Below are 12,201 nucleotides of genomic sequence, written 5' to 3'. Positions count from 1 at the left end.
CCCCTCACATCACACAAGTTCCCAACACAACAGAAAACAATCTGACATAATAAAAACAAATTAGGTGGAGAGGATATAAAAGTATGGTGAATCTGAGTACTAGTAGTTGGTTCTTCGTTGACACCATGAGTAGATGTTTCTCTGCCTAACATGTACTACTTTGTATATTTGCACATAATGTCCTACATGGGATCTTCAGCATAAGCAGTTGAACATCTTATGTTGAACAATTCTTGCGCTGAAGATGTTTGACGTCAGAGTGTCTTCATACTAACAAACACCTAAACACCTTCATACTATGAAGTATGAATACTAGGAAGATTTTCTTGAACATTGTGTGTTCAACGTGGGATTTTCTTCATGTTACGTTCAACGTGGAGAGTTGAGCATAGGATGTTCTTTGTCTTATGTTGAAGATGTTCATCATGAAAGCATCTTTATCAGATGAAAAACATCTTCATCTCATGGGGATGTTCTTCATCTTAAGTTCAACGTGGGGTGGGAAAGATAGGATGATCTTCGGCTTATGTTGAAAATGTTCAACGACCCTAGCAGGTCCGGTTTGTGTGAGGAGGGGGACAAACTGCTGATGTGTGTCTCTTCCTGTGTGCAGGCTCTGCGGGTCATGGCTAAGATTATGAGGGAGTGTTGGTACGCCAACGGTGCTGCCCGGCTCACCGCGCTCCGAATCAAGAAGACTCTGTCTCAGCTTAGCCAGCAGGAGGGAATCAAGATGTAGACCCAGCTCCCAAACACACACACTCACACACACATCTCTGACTGGGATCTATACCATTAGCATTACACCATCTGTGTCCTGACGAGCCCCCAGCCTGTCCTGAAGGGAAGCTGAGGATATTTTGTGTCTCATTCACCGCTTGAGGAAGCTGGTCTCCTGCTGGACAGCTGGACTGATGTCTAGTGGAGACATCTAATGGAGGAAGTCTGTGCCTGTTGGGATGGTAGTGATGTGTAACGAAGCCTCCTATCACTGATGTTTCATTAGAGCATTCTCTTCAATCATCACCATAAACCGTTCTGTAAACAATCCAAACCTTTCCCCTCAGTAGGGCTGCAGCTCTTGAGACGTTATGGAAAGAACTTGTGATTTTCTAAGTAGCATTGAATGTGCTTTTTATCGGGACACTGACCTTGTGTCATATCGTTGCTGTAGCAACTCCCAGGAAGCCTAGATCGTCATCAGCTTGTAAGGGATGTGACAGCTGCTCCACAAACTACTCTGTGTGGCCACTGAGATGCGTTACAGGACAGGAAATGTTGCATTATTTTACTCAATGAGCCAGTCAGCATCAGTGTCCAAACTGGCAGAGTTCCTCAGGATGCCTGGGTCATGCCATGCCATAATGCATCATGGCATGGCATGCATTATGGGTCATCATCTGTAGAAACAGATGATGACCCATAATGCATGCCATGCCATGATGCTTCCCATGCATCATGGGAAGAACGGAAGGACAAGCAGCTGTTTGGGTCAGATTGATTACACATGTTCCAGTCAAAGAGCCAGACACTGAAAATATCCAATTAACTCTGATTAAACTGATTTATTTATTGTGGATAAATAATAATGAACTATTATTATTTACTGCAAACAATATCCTGCAACATCCTAAGTGCAGCATGTTGGCTGCACTTGGAAGCCAACGTCCTGAGCTTTGATACACGTCCTTTCATTTGAATGAAGAGTAAACAAAGCATAGATGTTAGGGGTGTGTTTGATACTATAATCTCTTTTTGTGTTAGATGCAAACATCAGAGAGCCTGTGAATGAGAAGAGACCTCTGACCTGCAGGACATTCTCACTGCAGCTTTAATTCATAAACTACCATCTGACACGTTAAAGCAAATATATGTACAGGAACTGATTTTACTTCAATCAGAAAAGCAACAATTATTACTGTTGCTAAAATGATCTGAAATGGTTAGAAAACGGATATTTGTTAGTTATTCATCCTACTAGAACATAAACATCTGCTGAGCTTAACTAGATTTCAGATGGCCAGAATATGATTGTTTTGCTACTCAGCTCTTCACCAAGCAGGTGTTACTGGGTTAACTACCCATCCTGACCCCAGTGGTCCACACTGAGCTGGTAGCTGTGGGCTCTCTGACTCTCTCGGGTTGATGAATACTTTCTCTATTTATTCTAACAGATTTGAATAGGGGTGATGTTTGCAGCCCTACTGTACAGTTTTCCTACCTTGGATGTAAATCTAGGGGTCGCATCAGGGGCCCCACGGTCAGGTTGTGATGCGAAAGCTTTTTATCATGTCGTCACTCAGTTATACAGGTGAATTTAATTTATTGTTTCTGCTTTTGGATTTTCTTTCTGGTGGTAGGGGACTTCTTGTGCTAAACTGAACCGGACATGGTGACCTCATTCATCTTTGGTGAACATGCTGCAACATATGCAATATACAGTAGATAAATGTGTCTATTTTCTATACTCTGCTCTGCTACAACATAAACAGCAAGACCAACAACAATCAGCTGCCACCATGCCTTCCAAGCCAGCCGGAACCAGAAAGTGCCAGTGCTTTAAAACTCAACTCCTCTCATGTCGGCTGCTGTGGCATGCTTGTTCTCTGTGTGCGTGTGTGTGTGTGTGTGTGTGTGTGTGTGTGTGTGTGTGTGTGTGTGTGTGTGTGTGTGTGTGTGTGTGTGTGTGTGTGTGTGTGTGTGTGTGCTTGTTGGATATACAGTGAGCTTCTACTATGCACACCCAGATGTAGGGACGGGTAGCAAAAAGAAACACATACAGCACACCTGGCAGTGTCCACACCCGGCCCGCCGACGCTCTGGTGCCATTTTATTAGAGACAGCTCCCCACCCCATCACCTCGGCAACCGCTCATCACCCAGCTCCTCCTCTGCTCTGCAGCACCTCCAGCTGGCTGCACTTAGAAAAAATAACAGTCACACATTGTCAGTGGCGCTCAGAGACTTGGAAGCATTATCGATGTTTCCCTATAAATGGATTCTGTTCACAGCTTTGTTTCTTCAACCTGGAGAAAATTTTCAACAGGAAAGCAGTGAGGTAGATTCAGTCAAAGCAACCTGATATTTACTAAGCCATAGGTTTTCCAAGTGTTTATTGTTTTCATCTTGTTTTGTTGCATGGTGTTTTTCTACCAGAATGTACATTTATGATTCATAGGAAACAACCTTGTTACTTCAGCTGATCAAGCCTTAAGGGACCAACGCAAAAGAGTCACTTTCTGCTCTTAGAATCTTTTTTTGTTGTTGTTTTTCTGAAAAAGAAAAAAATAAATATATCTACATATATCTATCTATATATAATTGATTACTATGATAAAGGTAGTGTTGTATGTGAAAGACAGAAGATGTATATGTAGCACCTGATTTAAGAGTTTGTCTGCCTGTTCCCACGCTGCCATCCAGATGAACTGATCCTGGCTTTAACACGGCTCCAAAGCAAGTCTCCAATCAGAAACAGGAAGTCATCGATATTCAACTAGTTCTTCGTGCCAGATTGTAATTTTCATAACCAAACCAGTCTCTTGATTGTTGTTATCAATAAGTGCACTTCAGGCCCACTCCAGGTGCAGTCAACCTGTATGGCAGTGTGGGTCTCCATCAGTCTATTTCTTTCTGCATTACTGTTTTTTGATTCATAATGTATTAATGTGCTGCTATCTGCCTCTATGAGTGGACTTTGTGCTCTGGTTCCATGTGAATGTCCTCGTTTTGCCTGATTGGATCATTTTTGTGACATGTTGCTCAACCTACTTGCTCAGCTGGTCATCATCGTCTCAGCATTAACTGTACACACACACACACACACTCACTGATGAGTCCTTTGGTTGGTGGCCCAACCTGCAGAACAACCTGCTTTCTAAGTCCTTGTAGCAAGTGATTTTAAGAGATCATTGCAGATGTTTGTTGAAATAGATACAACAGCACCTCTAGAGGATGTAACATGTAACTTGTTCAATTAGGAACACTGTAGAAAGCCTGATTTCTGCTGCTCTTTTTATTACTCATCAGCCGTGGTTCCATCATCTATATTAATTATGGAAGACAAGACAAAGATTGTTTTTTTTCCCACCAAATTGGTGTTGGCAACACTTTCTCTCATCCTGCCCTGTTCTGTTCTGAACCAACCTCTGCGGCGTATCAGAACAACCCCCCCACCCACACACACACACACACACACACACACACACACACACACACACACACTCATTTGAGTCATCTGTCAGCATATGACTCTTAATCACATAGAAAACTGTCAGGAGCAGATATGGCATATTCAGTTTTTAGAAGTATCTTGTGGACTAAACAAAGAATAAAATAACGTATTAGAAACGGTCAAATGGAGGTCATACAGCCGGAGTCAAAGTGTACTGATAGAGGGTGTCACATCTACAGAAGTTGAAGTACTTTTCCCAAATACTCGATGAAGTCCAAGCATTTATCTTTAGTTTATGTGGGTTCAGAGGTCAAAAATTGGAATTAAAGACGATGTCAGAGTATCCCTTTAAGAAGCCATGGTGTCCCCTGCTCTTAATCTGTGGCAATTGAGGCTTTACTTCATATTTATTCAATTTGTAAAGTCATTCTCTGGGAGATTAGCAACAACAACAAGCTCAACTCAACTGCACCTCTGGTATACCTCTACTACAACATTCATTTTGTCTTAAAGTCACCAGCAGCCTTGTAACTTTTTCCCCCAAAACTCAAGATAACTTAAATGTAAAGAGAGAAAAAGAGAAATGTTTTGCTTTCTAGAGGAATCTCTCTGTCGTGTATTCCTTATTGCCTTTCTATCTTGTCATTCCATGTTCTTCAACTGACTTTTAACATTTGCCAGCTGCCAAAAGGCCCCGCCTCACTGCAGCCCTGCCTTCAGGCTTTTCTTTCCTAAAATAATGTCATGGGAAGTATTTGTAAGTAGTTGGTGTCTAACCTTTCCACACAACTCTTCTTAATTGCCCTTTTAAAGTTTAGATTACCTCAAAACTGAATTGGTGTGCTTGTCAGGGTATAGAAAAAGGATTCTTTCCAGAGGAGCTGGAGCTGTGATTGTGTTTTCTTCACAGCTTACATCCAGTACTTGGGTTGGATGACCAATCCAAGTACTGTATGGATTGACCTTTGCATCAGATTGCTGGAAACAGTTGGCATGTCTGCAGTTGCTGACTGATGTTACTGATGCTACCTCTGTTTTGATGTCAACTTTAAGCCTTTGGTCCCAGAGTGTGCTCACTGGAGACCCAGTGTCTGGACAGGATGAAGACCCACAGCATTACTGGGATGTTTCCTCCCTTAAATTAGTTCATGCCGTAGCCTTATTTTCTAGAAACCCAGTCAGCTTTTCTTTGTAGCTCAGAATAAATGGTTAATAAGTACCCAGTTTACCTGTATGACCAGTACTCTGTTTCTCTCTGCATTACAAATGCAGCAGATAATTTACTATTTGAAAATGTTTTTTTCTTTGTGGTTTTTCTGTCAAGCAGATGCTTAATTAGATTCAGATTGTTGAAAATATAGCCACACAGTATTTGAACATTTAGGTAATTAGTGTAGAAAAGAAAAACTTTTCACTGGATAAAAGTCATCCAGTACACTTCTCGGTTTGTGTGAAAAAGGCAACAGCAGGCGATACTGGGATGACCAGAAGCAGTGGGCTAAATCGGCAGCAATATGAGAAAGTAAAGCACCTGTCACCACAAATATCTGGAAAATCTTTATCTGACCCGTTTAGTTATTTAAATGCCATAAAGCAGATGCAGTCAGATCAACAAATCAAACATTCAGGCCACAGAAAGCGTTCTCCCTTCCCGTTCTGGACTGACGGAGGCTTGAACATGAATTAGCTTCAAACCACGCACTGACAACTTCTCACAATCAAGAATGTATCAGCCCACTCAGTCAACAAGCACAACTTGCAAATCTCAGCCCAAAGACAGTGGCATTCGCAACAGTCTGCCGCACAGGTCTTTTTGTATGCAACCTCTGGGCGAGTCGGGTCCCTCCAGATCACACAGATTGTACAGCCTACCTATGCTAACACTGTTGACACACTGTGACTCAGGCCAAGTCAGGGCCAGCGATCGTTTCATTCTGTCCTTGTGGTTGCTATCAGAGAGCCAAGGGTCGCTAGGTGGGGCTGCAGTTAGGCTGACGTGATGCCAGGAGTAGCTGAAAGCTTTATCACGTTTTATTTGGTGCCTAAGTTTGATGAGTGTTTTTCTTTTCACCTGGAAAGACAGGATTGCATGTAATTGTCTGAGATTGCATTGACAGCTTTATAACTGGCATTAAAAAGCTGACAAATATTGTGAAACGCATACAGCAATTAGCATATTGAAAAAATCAATTAATAAAAAAGAATATACCTCTGATTGAAGACCAATGTGTTTTACCTCACTGTATATATGCTTGATTTGTTTACTCCAAGTTTGCAACTACTCTCTTTTTGTTTCTATAAAATGCTTAAAAAACATTTTTTAATGGTACTTTCTGTCAGATGGCATTGTTTTGTGTCTGTGTTGTGCCCCAGCAGTATACTCTTCCTCCTTTCCCACTGCTCTGTATATAACCTGTTGTGTTCTGCGTGAGCTGTACAGTCAAAGTGCTTTGCAAATGTCTAAACCCCTGTCTGAGCTCTAGGTACAGTAGCCAGATTTCCTGTGTTGTTGTTGTTTTTTTAACCAAGAAAAAAAAATAAATAAAAAGCAGGAGAGAGTTGGAGTGGAAGAGGCTAGAGGTGATGGGATGGACTGATGAATCAGAAACCTCTCAAACTGTCAAAACCTCCTCACCTTCAAACTGTTGGATTTTTAAGCGTATTATCTAGTACTTTTTTTTCTAATAGCGTGTACATCTGTGTGAGAGATCAACATAGGAACGGGAGGGTTGATAATTATGTTTACTTCTAACATAGCTGGAGTAGAAAATGATGTGAATAAAGAAAGTTTCATTAGACTGTTTGTTTTTGGCTGCTTTATTTGTCAGGTCTTGTCATTCAGGTCAGTAGTTTTATAATTCTGCTGTCCAGCAGCAGCTTCCTCAGGACTGGTGTTGTAAACAACACCAGTCCTGTACTTGATGCAGGAACAATTTCTTATCAACGGTTGGGAAGGAAATTGAATTGTCTATTTATATTTGAGATGCTTAGCTAGGAAATATTGTTAAATATTACAAATTAAACACTTTTCATGAGACCTTATGAAAATCAACAGAAAATTGCAAGTAATTTTTATACAATTGTGTTACGTCCAAAAGGCACAACATATTTGAGGACAAGGAGGCAAGAATGAGAGTTCATAAATTACTTTATTTTAAAACTCTCTTCAATTTTTGTTTTGGTTCAGCTGCTTTGGCTTTCTGTGAAGGTCAAAGAGAGTTAAATATCCTCAGTCCTCCATTCCCCCCGCTGCCCTCCCAAAAAAGGAGAGGAAAAAACGAAACCCAAAAAGTATAAACAGAAAGTTGATATTTAAAATATTTCAGGTACTAAACATGTCATGAAAGATTTTATTTTTAAATAAACATTTTATGTGATTAAAGTAAACAATTATATTATCAGGCATTTTGCAGTAGACATTTACATGTAATGTAAACAATCAAAAAGAGCCCATCTTTAAACATTTAATGTGTAGTTAAACAGTTCAGAGTAAAAGAATAAAGGTGACAAGTAAATGTTATGAAATAGATCACACTAAGTATTTGTTATATTTAACATATTTCAGGTAAGAATGGAATAGATCCTGTCCTAGAATTTGATGTAATTGAACATTACAGGTAACAAATGTGATCATCTGAGGTAATACATTTGATGAACATTTTTAAAAATATATTTTAAACATAAAATGAGTTTTAAAAAAATAAATTAATTAAGAAAAGGGATCAAAATGTAATAAAGGTGAGTTTGCTTCATCTACGCAGTCTAGTAGAACAATTTCACACTGTTTTTGAGTTAATGGGCCACGATTTGGAAGCTATTGAAGAAAACATATTTAATATTAAAATCATTTAAACTATTAGATATGACAAAATTTTAATAGAGGATAGTGTACTTTGTGTAATAGCATGAAATATCACTTTTTGTATCAGTTGGTCACAGACAAGACATTTATTTACAGGAGTGTTTGGTTCGGAAATGGATGGTCCCCAAGTGAACCTCCGAGTGTTGAAGAGGGAGTGGTAGAAATTAGCGTTCATAAATCAGATCAACCTTGAGCAAAACGCCCCTTCTTACTTGCTGTGAGTCTCTTCCAGCCGTGGAAATTGTAGTACGTCAGCCACCTTGAAGACTTTTCAAGTATGAATTACTTTTTTAAGGTCATGCCACAGCATCATTAAAGGATTCATATCAGAACTTGACTAGACCACTCCGAAGCCCTCATTTTATTTTTCCTCAGCCATTCAGAGGTGGACTTGCTGGTGTTTTGGATCATTGTCTTGCTGCAGAAGCCGAGTTGGTTTCAGTTTGAGGTCTCAAACAAATTGCCAGGCTTTCTCCGCCAGGATGTTTTGGTACACAGAAGAATGTGTTTTGATTTGACATTTTTAATGATATGCATGTCGGGATTTGAGTATTTCTGTGTTTATTTTGAGTTTCTGTGTCTCAGTCTCTGTGTTGTCCTGTCTCCCCCTTGATTACTCCCAGGTGTGCCTCATTCCCTTATTACCTTCTGTGTATTTAGTGTCACCTGTGTCTCTGCGTCTCTGTCGGGTCCTTGTCGTGTTTCTCTAGTTTTCCAGTTGTCACCTGTTGTGAGCATTAGTTCTCTGCTCATCTATGTTGCCCGGACTTTTGGATTTTGTTATCATTAAATCACCTTTGTTCATCTCTACCTGGATCTGCTGCCTCTGCCTCACCACTGTTCCACCCGCCTATAATGATAATGCAGGGATGAATAGTGCAAGCAAAGTTATGTTCTTGTGTAAATAAGTCATAGTGACCTCATTCAGACTCATATAGCTTGTAGAATAGGATGGAATGGAGACAGTGAAACATTAAAGTACTCCTAGAACAAAAGCACACGCAGCACTGCATGTGCAAGTACTGTGAGATTTTGAGCTCCTGACAACACAAGAAATCTAAAGTATCAGTTCTTCTGTGAAGGCTGTCATCTACAGTTGAGGCTCAACCCATGGACAGAGACAAGAAATAAAGCTGCCTCAAATCCTTCAGGAGTGTGCAACTTCAACTTTCAGTCCTGTAACCCTGGCGATAATGTGCTGCAGCACAGCAACATTAGTAATAAATCCTTCATTAGTGATCAGAGTGGAGCTTCCTGTCTTCACACTCCACTCTGGCTAATGGCAGTTTCCTTAAGTGCTTCACGGAAAAAACCTTAGTTTCCGCAGCAGCAAGTAGAAGTATGCTTCTTGTCTCCACAGAGGAACATCACTCTATTCCTGACATCGGTCGGTACTCCCTTAAAGTCAGGACCGGCCCAATCCTCCATGGGGCCCTAAGCAAAATTTGGTTTTGGGATCCTCTAGTTTTGCTAACAATAAAAGGACAAATTAAAATCTTGTCAAATTCTGGGGGACCATGTTAGTCCACATAGCTTACATTGGAAACTCTTCTTAGGGAAATATGCAGCATAATACTTGCACCTGTATTTAAAAAAGGACTGGGAGCAGTTTTGAAACAATTCATTATAGACCACCATAACTTATTAAAAACATTGTACCCAAAGAGGCTCTTAATCCCAAAGCACCATTTCATGATTCACTATAGAAGAATAGTTGTAATGTTTGGACCTCTTGTCAAGTTGTGGTGCGTGAGGTTTGAAGGTAAACGCTGTCCTTTGAAATTTCAAGCATAAGTAGTCTGCAACTTTGGGAACATTTCCAAAACACTGGATTACAAGAATCAAACACATGCAAACATGTGTGTTTGACTTAGGCACTGCTTCTCCTGGACAATTTTCAGATTTTCAGCTTGAAGTTCCATTTGAAGAATGGATTAAATTTATACCAGAAAAAAGTAAAATACAATGACAAGTTTTTGTCATCTGGCAAAATGGAGAACACAATTTAAAAACCTGGCACTTGGAGTCATATAGTTAATGATCTGGTCTGGAAAAAGGTGAAAAGCACATGGACATTTGTATTCCATAGAGCAGGGGTTTATCCAACTGTCACTTGTACCTACATAGATATCAAAGGCCTCTATAAAGACTATCAAAGCCATGTTAAATTACATATGACAGAGAGCCAATAGTCAATAGCCCAATGGTGCTCCAGTGTTCCATCGAAGACGCTGATATGTCCCTGTACACTGACCAGTCCAAGAAACTCGTGTCAGGAACCCTTTGTGCACAGGTTTCAAAAGAGCTGTGTGAAAGCAGGGTGGAACCTGCTGTATGGAGGTCAGCAAAGACATCAGATTTGATGGATATTGGAGAACTTGAACCGAGTCACATTCCAAACTTGGCAACCCTATGAAAAACCAAATAGGAAACAAAAGATTTGCATCAGGTGACAAAGAACCCTCTCTATCTTTGCAGTTATTAAAGTATAGCACACCTAATAGTGGCAGTATAAGAGATATTGCTCTTGATAAATTATTATGTCACTATTGCAGTCCAACTCAGATATATGTGTATGAGGCACTGACCAGAAAATGTCCCTCAGTAGTTTGCGTTGATGCAGCTGGCTCAGTTGTCAGAATATATTCTCCAAATGGTACATTTGGCCACATTTTCTGGCACTTGGAGTCATATAGTTAACAAAAGTTAACTATATGCAAAGTTTGTTCTCTTCTTATATCAAGGTGTTCTGAGGGGAGACAACTGCTCAGTCCCTGTGGTGCAAATGTTATCAGAAAGGCATGACAGTAATGCAATAGTAATGTGACTGACAGAATGGCTTCATGCAGGTGCAGCTGTACCAGAGGCATCTGTCTCCCCTAGCTATTCATGACCTGGCATCCTTGTCATTCTTGCATAGGCCTTCGCTGAAACAAAGTTTGTTCTCTTTCACGAAGATGTCATTTTTTTGCACTTCTTTAGATGAAACAGGGAAAACAGGATGGATATTGAGTTTTATATTATGACAAGCTGATCTTTTAATCTTCTACACTTAGAAAAAGGGTCCACTTGGGGAACTATTATCCATCAAATAACTACTCAAAATCAGCTATGCCATTCTTTGCCATTAAGTTTTTCACTTTCGTAAAAAACTTGATTTAAAATGTGAAATATAAACCTATCAGTCAAAAGAAAGTGATCATTTTGTTAAGAGTGGAACTCTTAACAAAATAATCCTTGAAGGTGTGTTGTGACATCTGGCTCCTTGATATTACCAATCGGTGTTTCTTATCCACTCATCAATCCATATGATATAAAAGAAAACGTGAGTGGTTGCACTGTAAAATGTGTTTGTTTGCTTCTCGAATGTGCACCTTTTACTGGTGATGTCTGCAAGAAGCAGACACCAGCCACCCTGGCAATACTGAGTGCTGGGATGAAAGAAAAAAAACTCAAAGTCTAACGGTCAAAGTTTGTGACCCAGACATATGGGAACTGCGCTTGAAAACTCACATGCAGAAAAACAGGAGACTTCTTTGTATAGAAAAGATTTATGACTGTGTGTTAGCAGCTGTTTTTTTTTGTCCCTCCCCCTTCAGCAGCTGCTAATCATGAAACAAGGGTTCCCCAGTTTTCAAATAAAAAAAGAGAAGAAAGAGAGAGAGCTCAGAGTAAGTTTGGAGACTGGAATAAACACAATCTCCATTCTTTCTCTCCTCAAGTAACACATTTAATTCACTTGTTTCTTTTTCCTTTGACTGTGTCTGTGTGAAGGTGCTGACACTGTATTAGACTAATATAATGTGATCTTTAGGTTTTATGTTTTTTTGTTCTTAGACTTAGACTTAGACTTAGACTTGACTTTATTGATCCCTTGGGAAGACTCCCTCAGGAAATTATAGTCAAAGATCAAATGAGTTTTGTTTGTTGTTTCCTTGATAATACATTTAAATTTCAATATGTCTTCAGGGAATTGAAGTAGAAGGTTGATGGATGAAGAAAACCTGAGATCATCTCACTTTCCCATGCTGGGGATTTTAGTCTAACAATAAAAGTAATATTAAAGAAAGTTACCTTTAAAATTAATCACACAAGTGACATCTAGACCCAACAGTAGACTTAAACTTCAATAAAATAAATCTGGTTGTGTGTGTTGTTTTTGTCTC

At 39.8% G+C, this 12,201-nt stretch overlaps 1 protein-coding gene across 2 annotated transcripts in view; it reads left to right on the top strand.

Annotated features, from left to right (window-relative positions):
- Positions 1 to 6,971, top strand: part of tgfbr1b (transforming growth factor, beta receptor 1 b) — a 32,618-nt gene extending 25,647 nt beyond the window's left edge. For both annotated transcript variants that reach the window (XM_055022737.1, XM_055022736.1), the window contains exon 9: positions 614 to 6,971. In XM_055022737.1, coding sequence (XP_054878712.1) covers positions 614 to 739 — 126 coding nt within the window. In that variant the 3' untranslated portion in view covers positions 740 to 6,971. The remainder of the gene's footprint in view (positions 1 to 613) is intronic.
- The last annotated feature ends 5,230 nt before the right edge of the window (positions 6,972 to 12,201 follow it).

This window comes from Poeciliopsis prolifica, unplaced genomic scaffold (genome assembly GCF_027474105.1).
Source record: "Poeciliopsis prolifica strain line A6 unplaced genomic scaffold, Auburn_PproV2 SCAFFOLD090, whole genome shotgun sequence".
NCBI classification, from domain to species: Eukaryota; Metazoa; Chordata; class Actinopteri; order Cyprinodontiformes; family Poeciliidae; genus Poeciliopsis; species Poeciliopsis prolifica.
The sequence above is the reverse complement of the archived record's forward strand: the minus strand, read 5'-3'. Positions and strand labels throughout refer to the sequence as shown.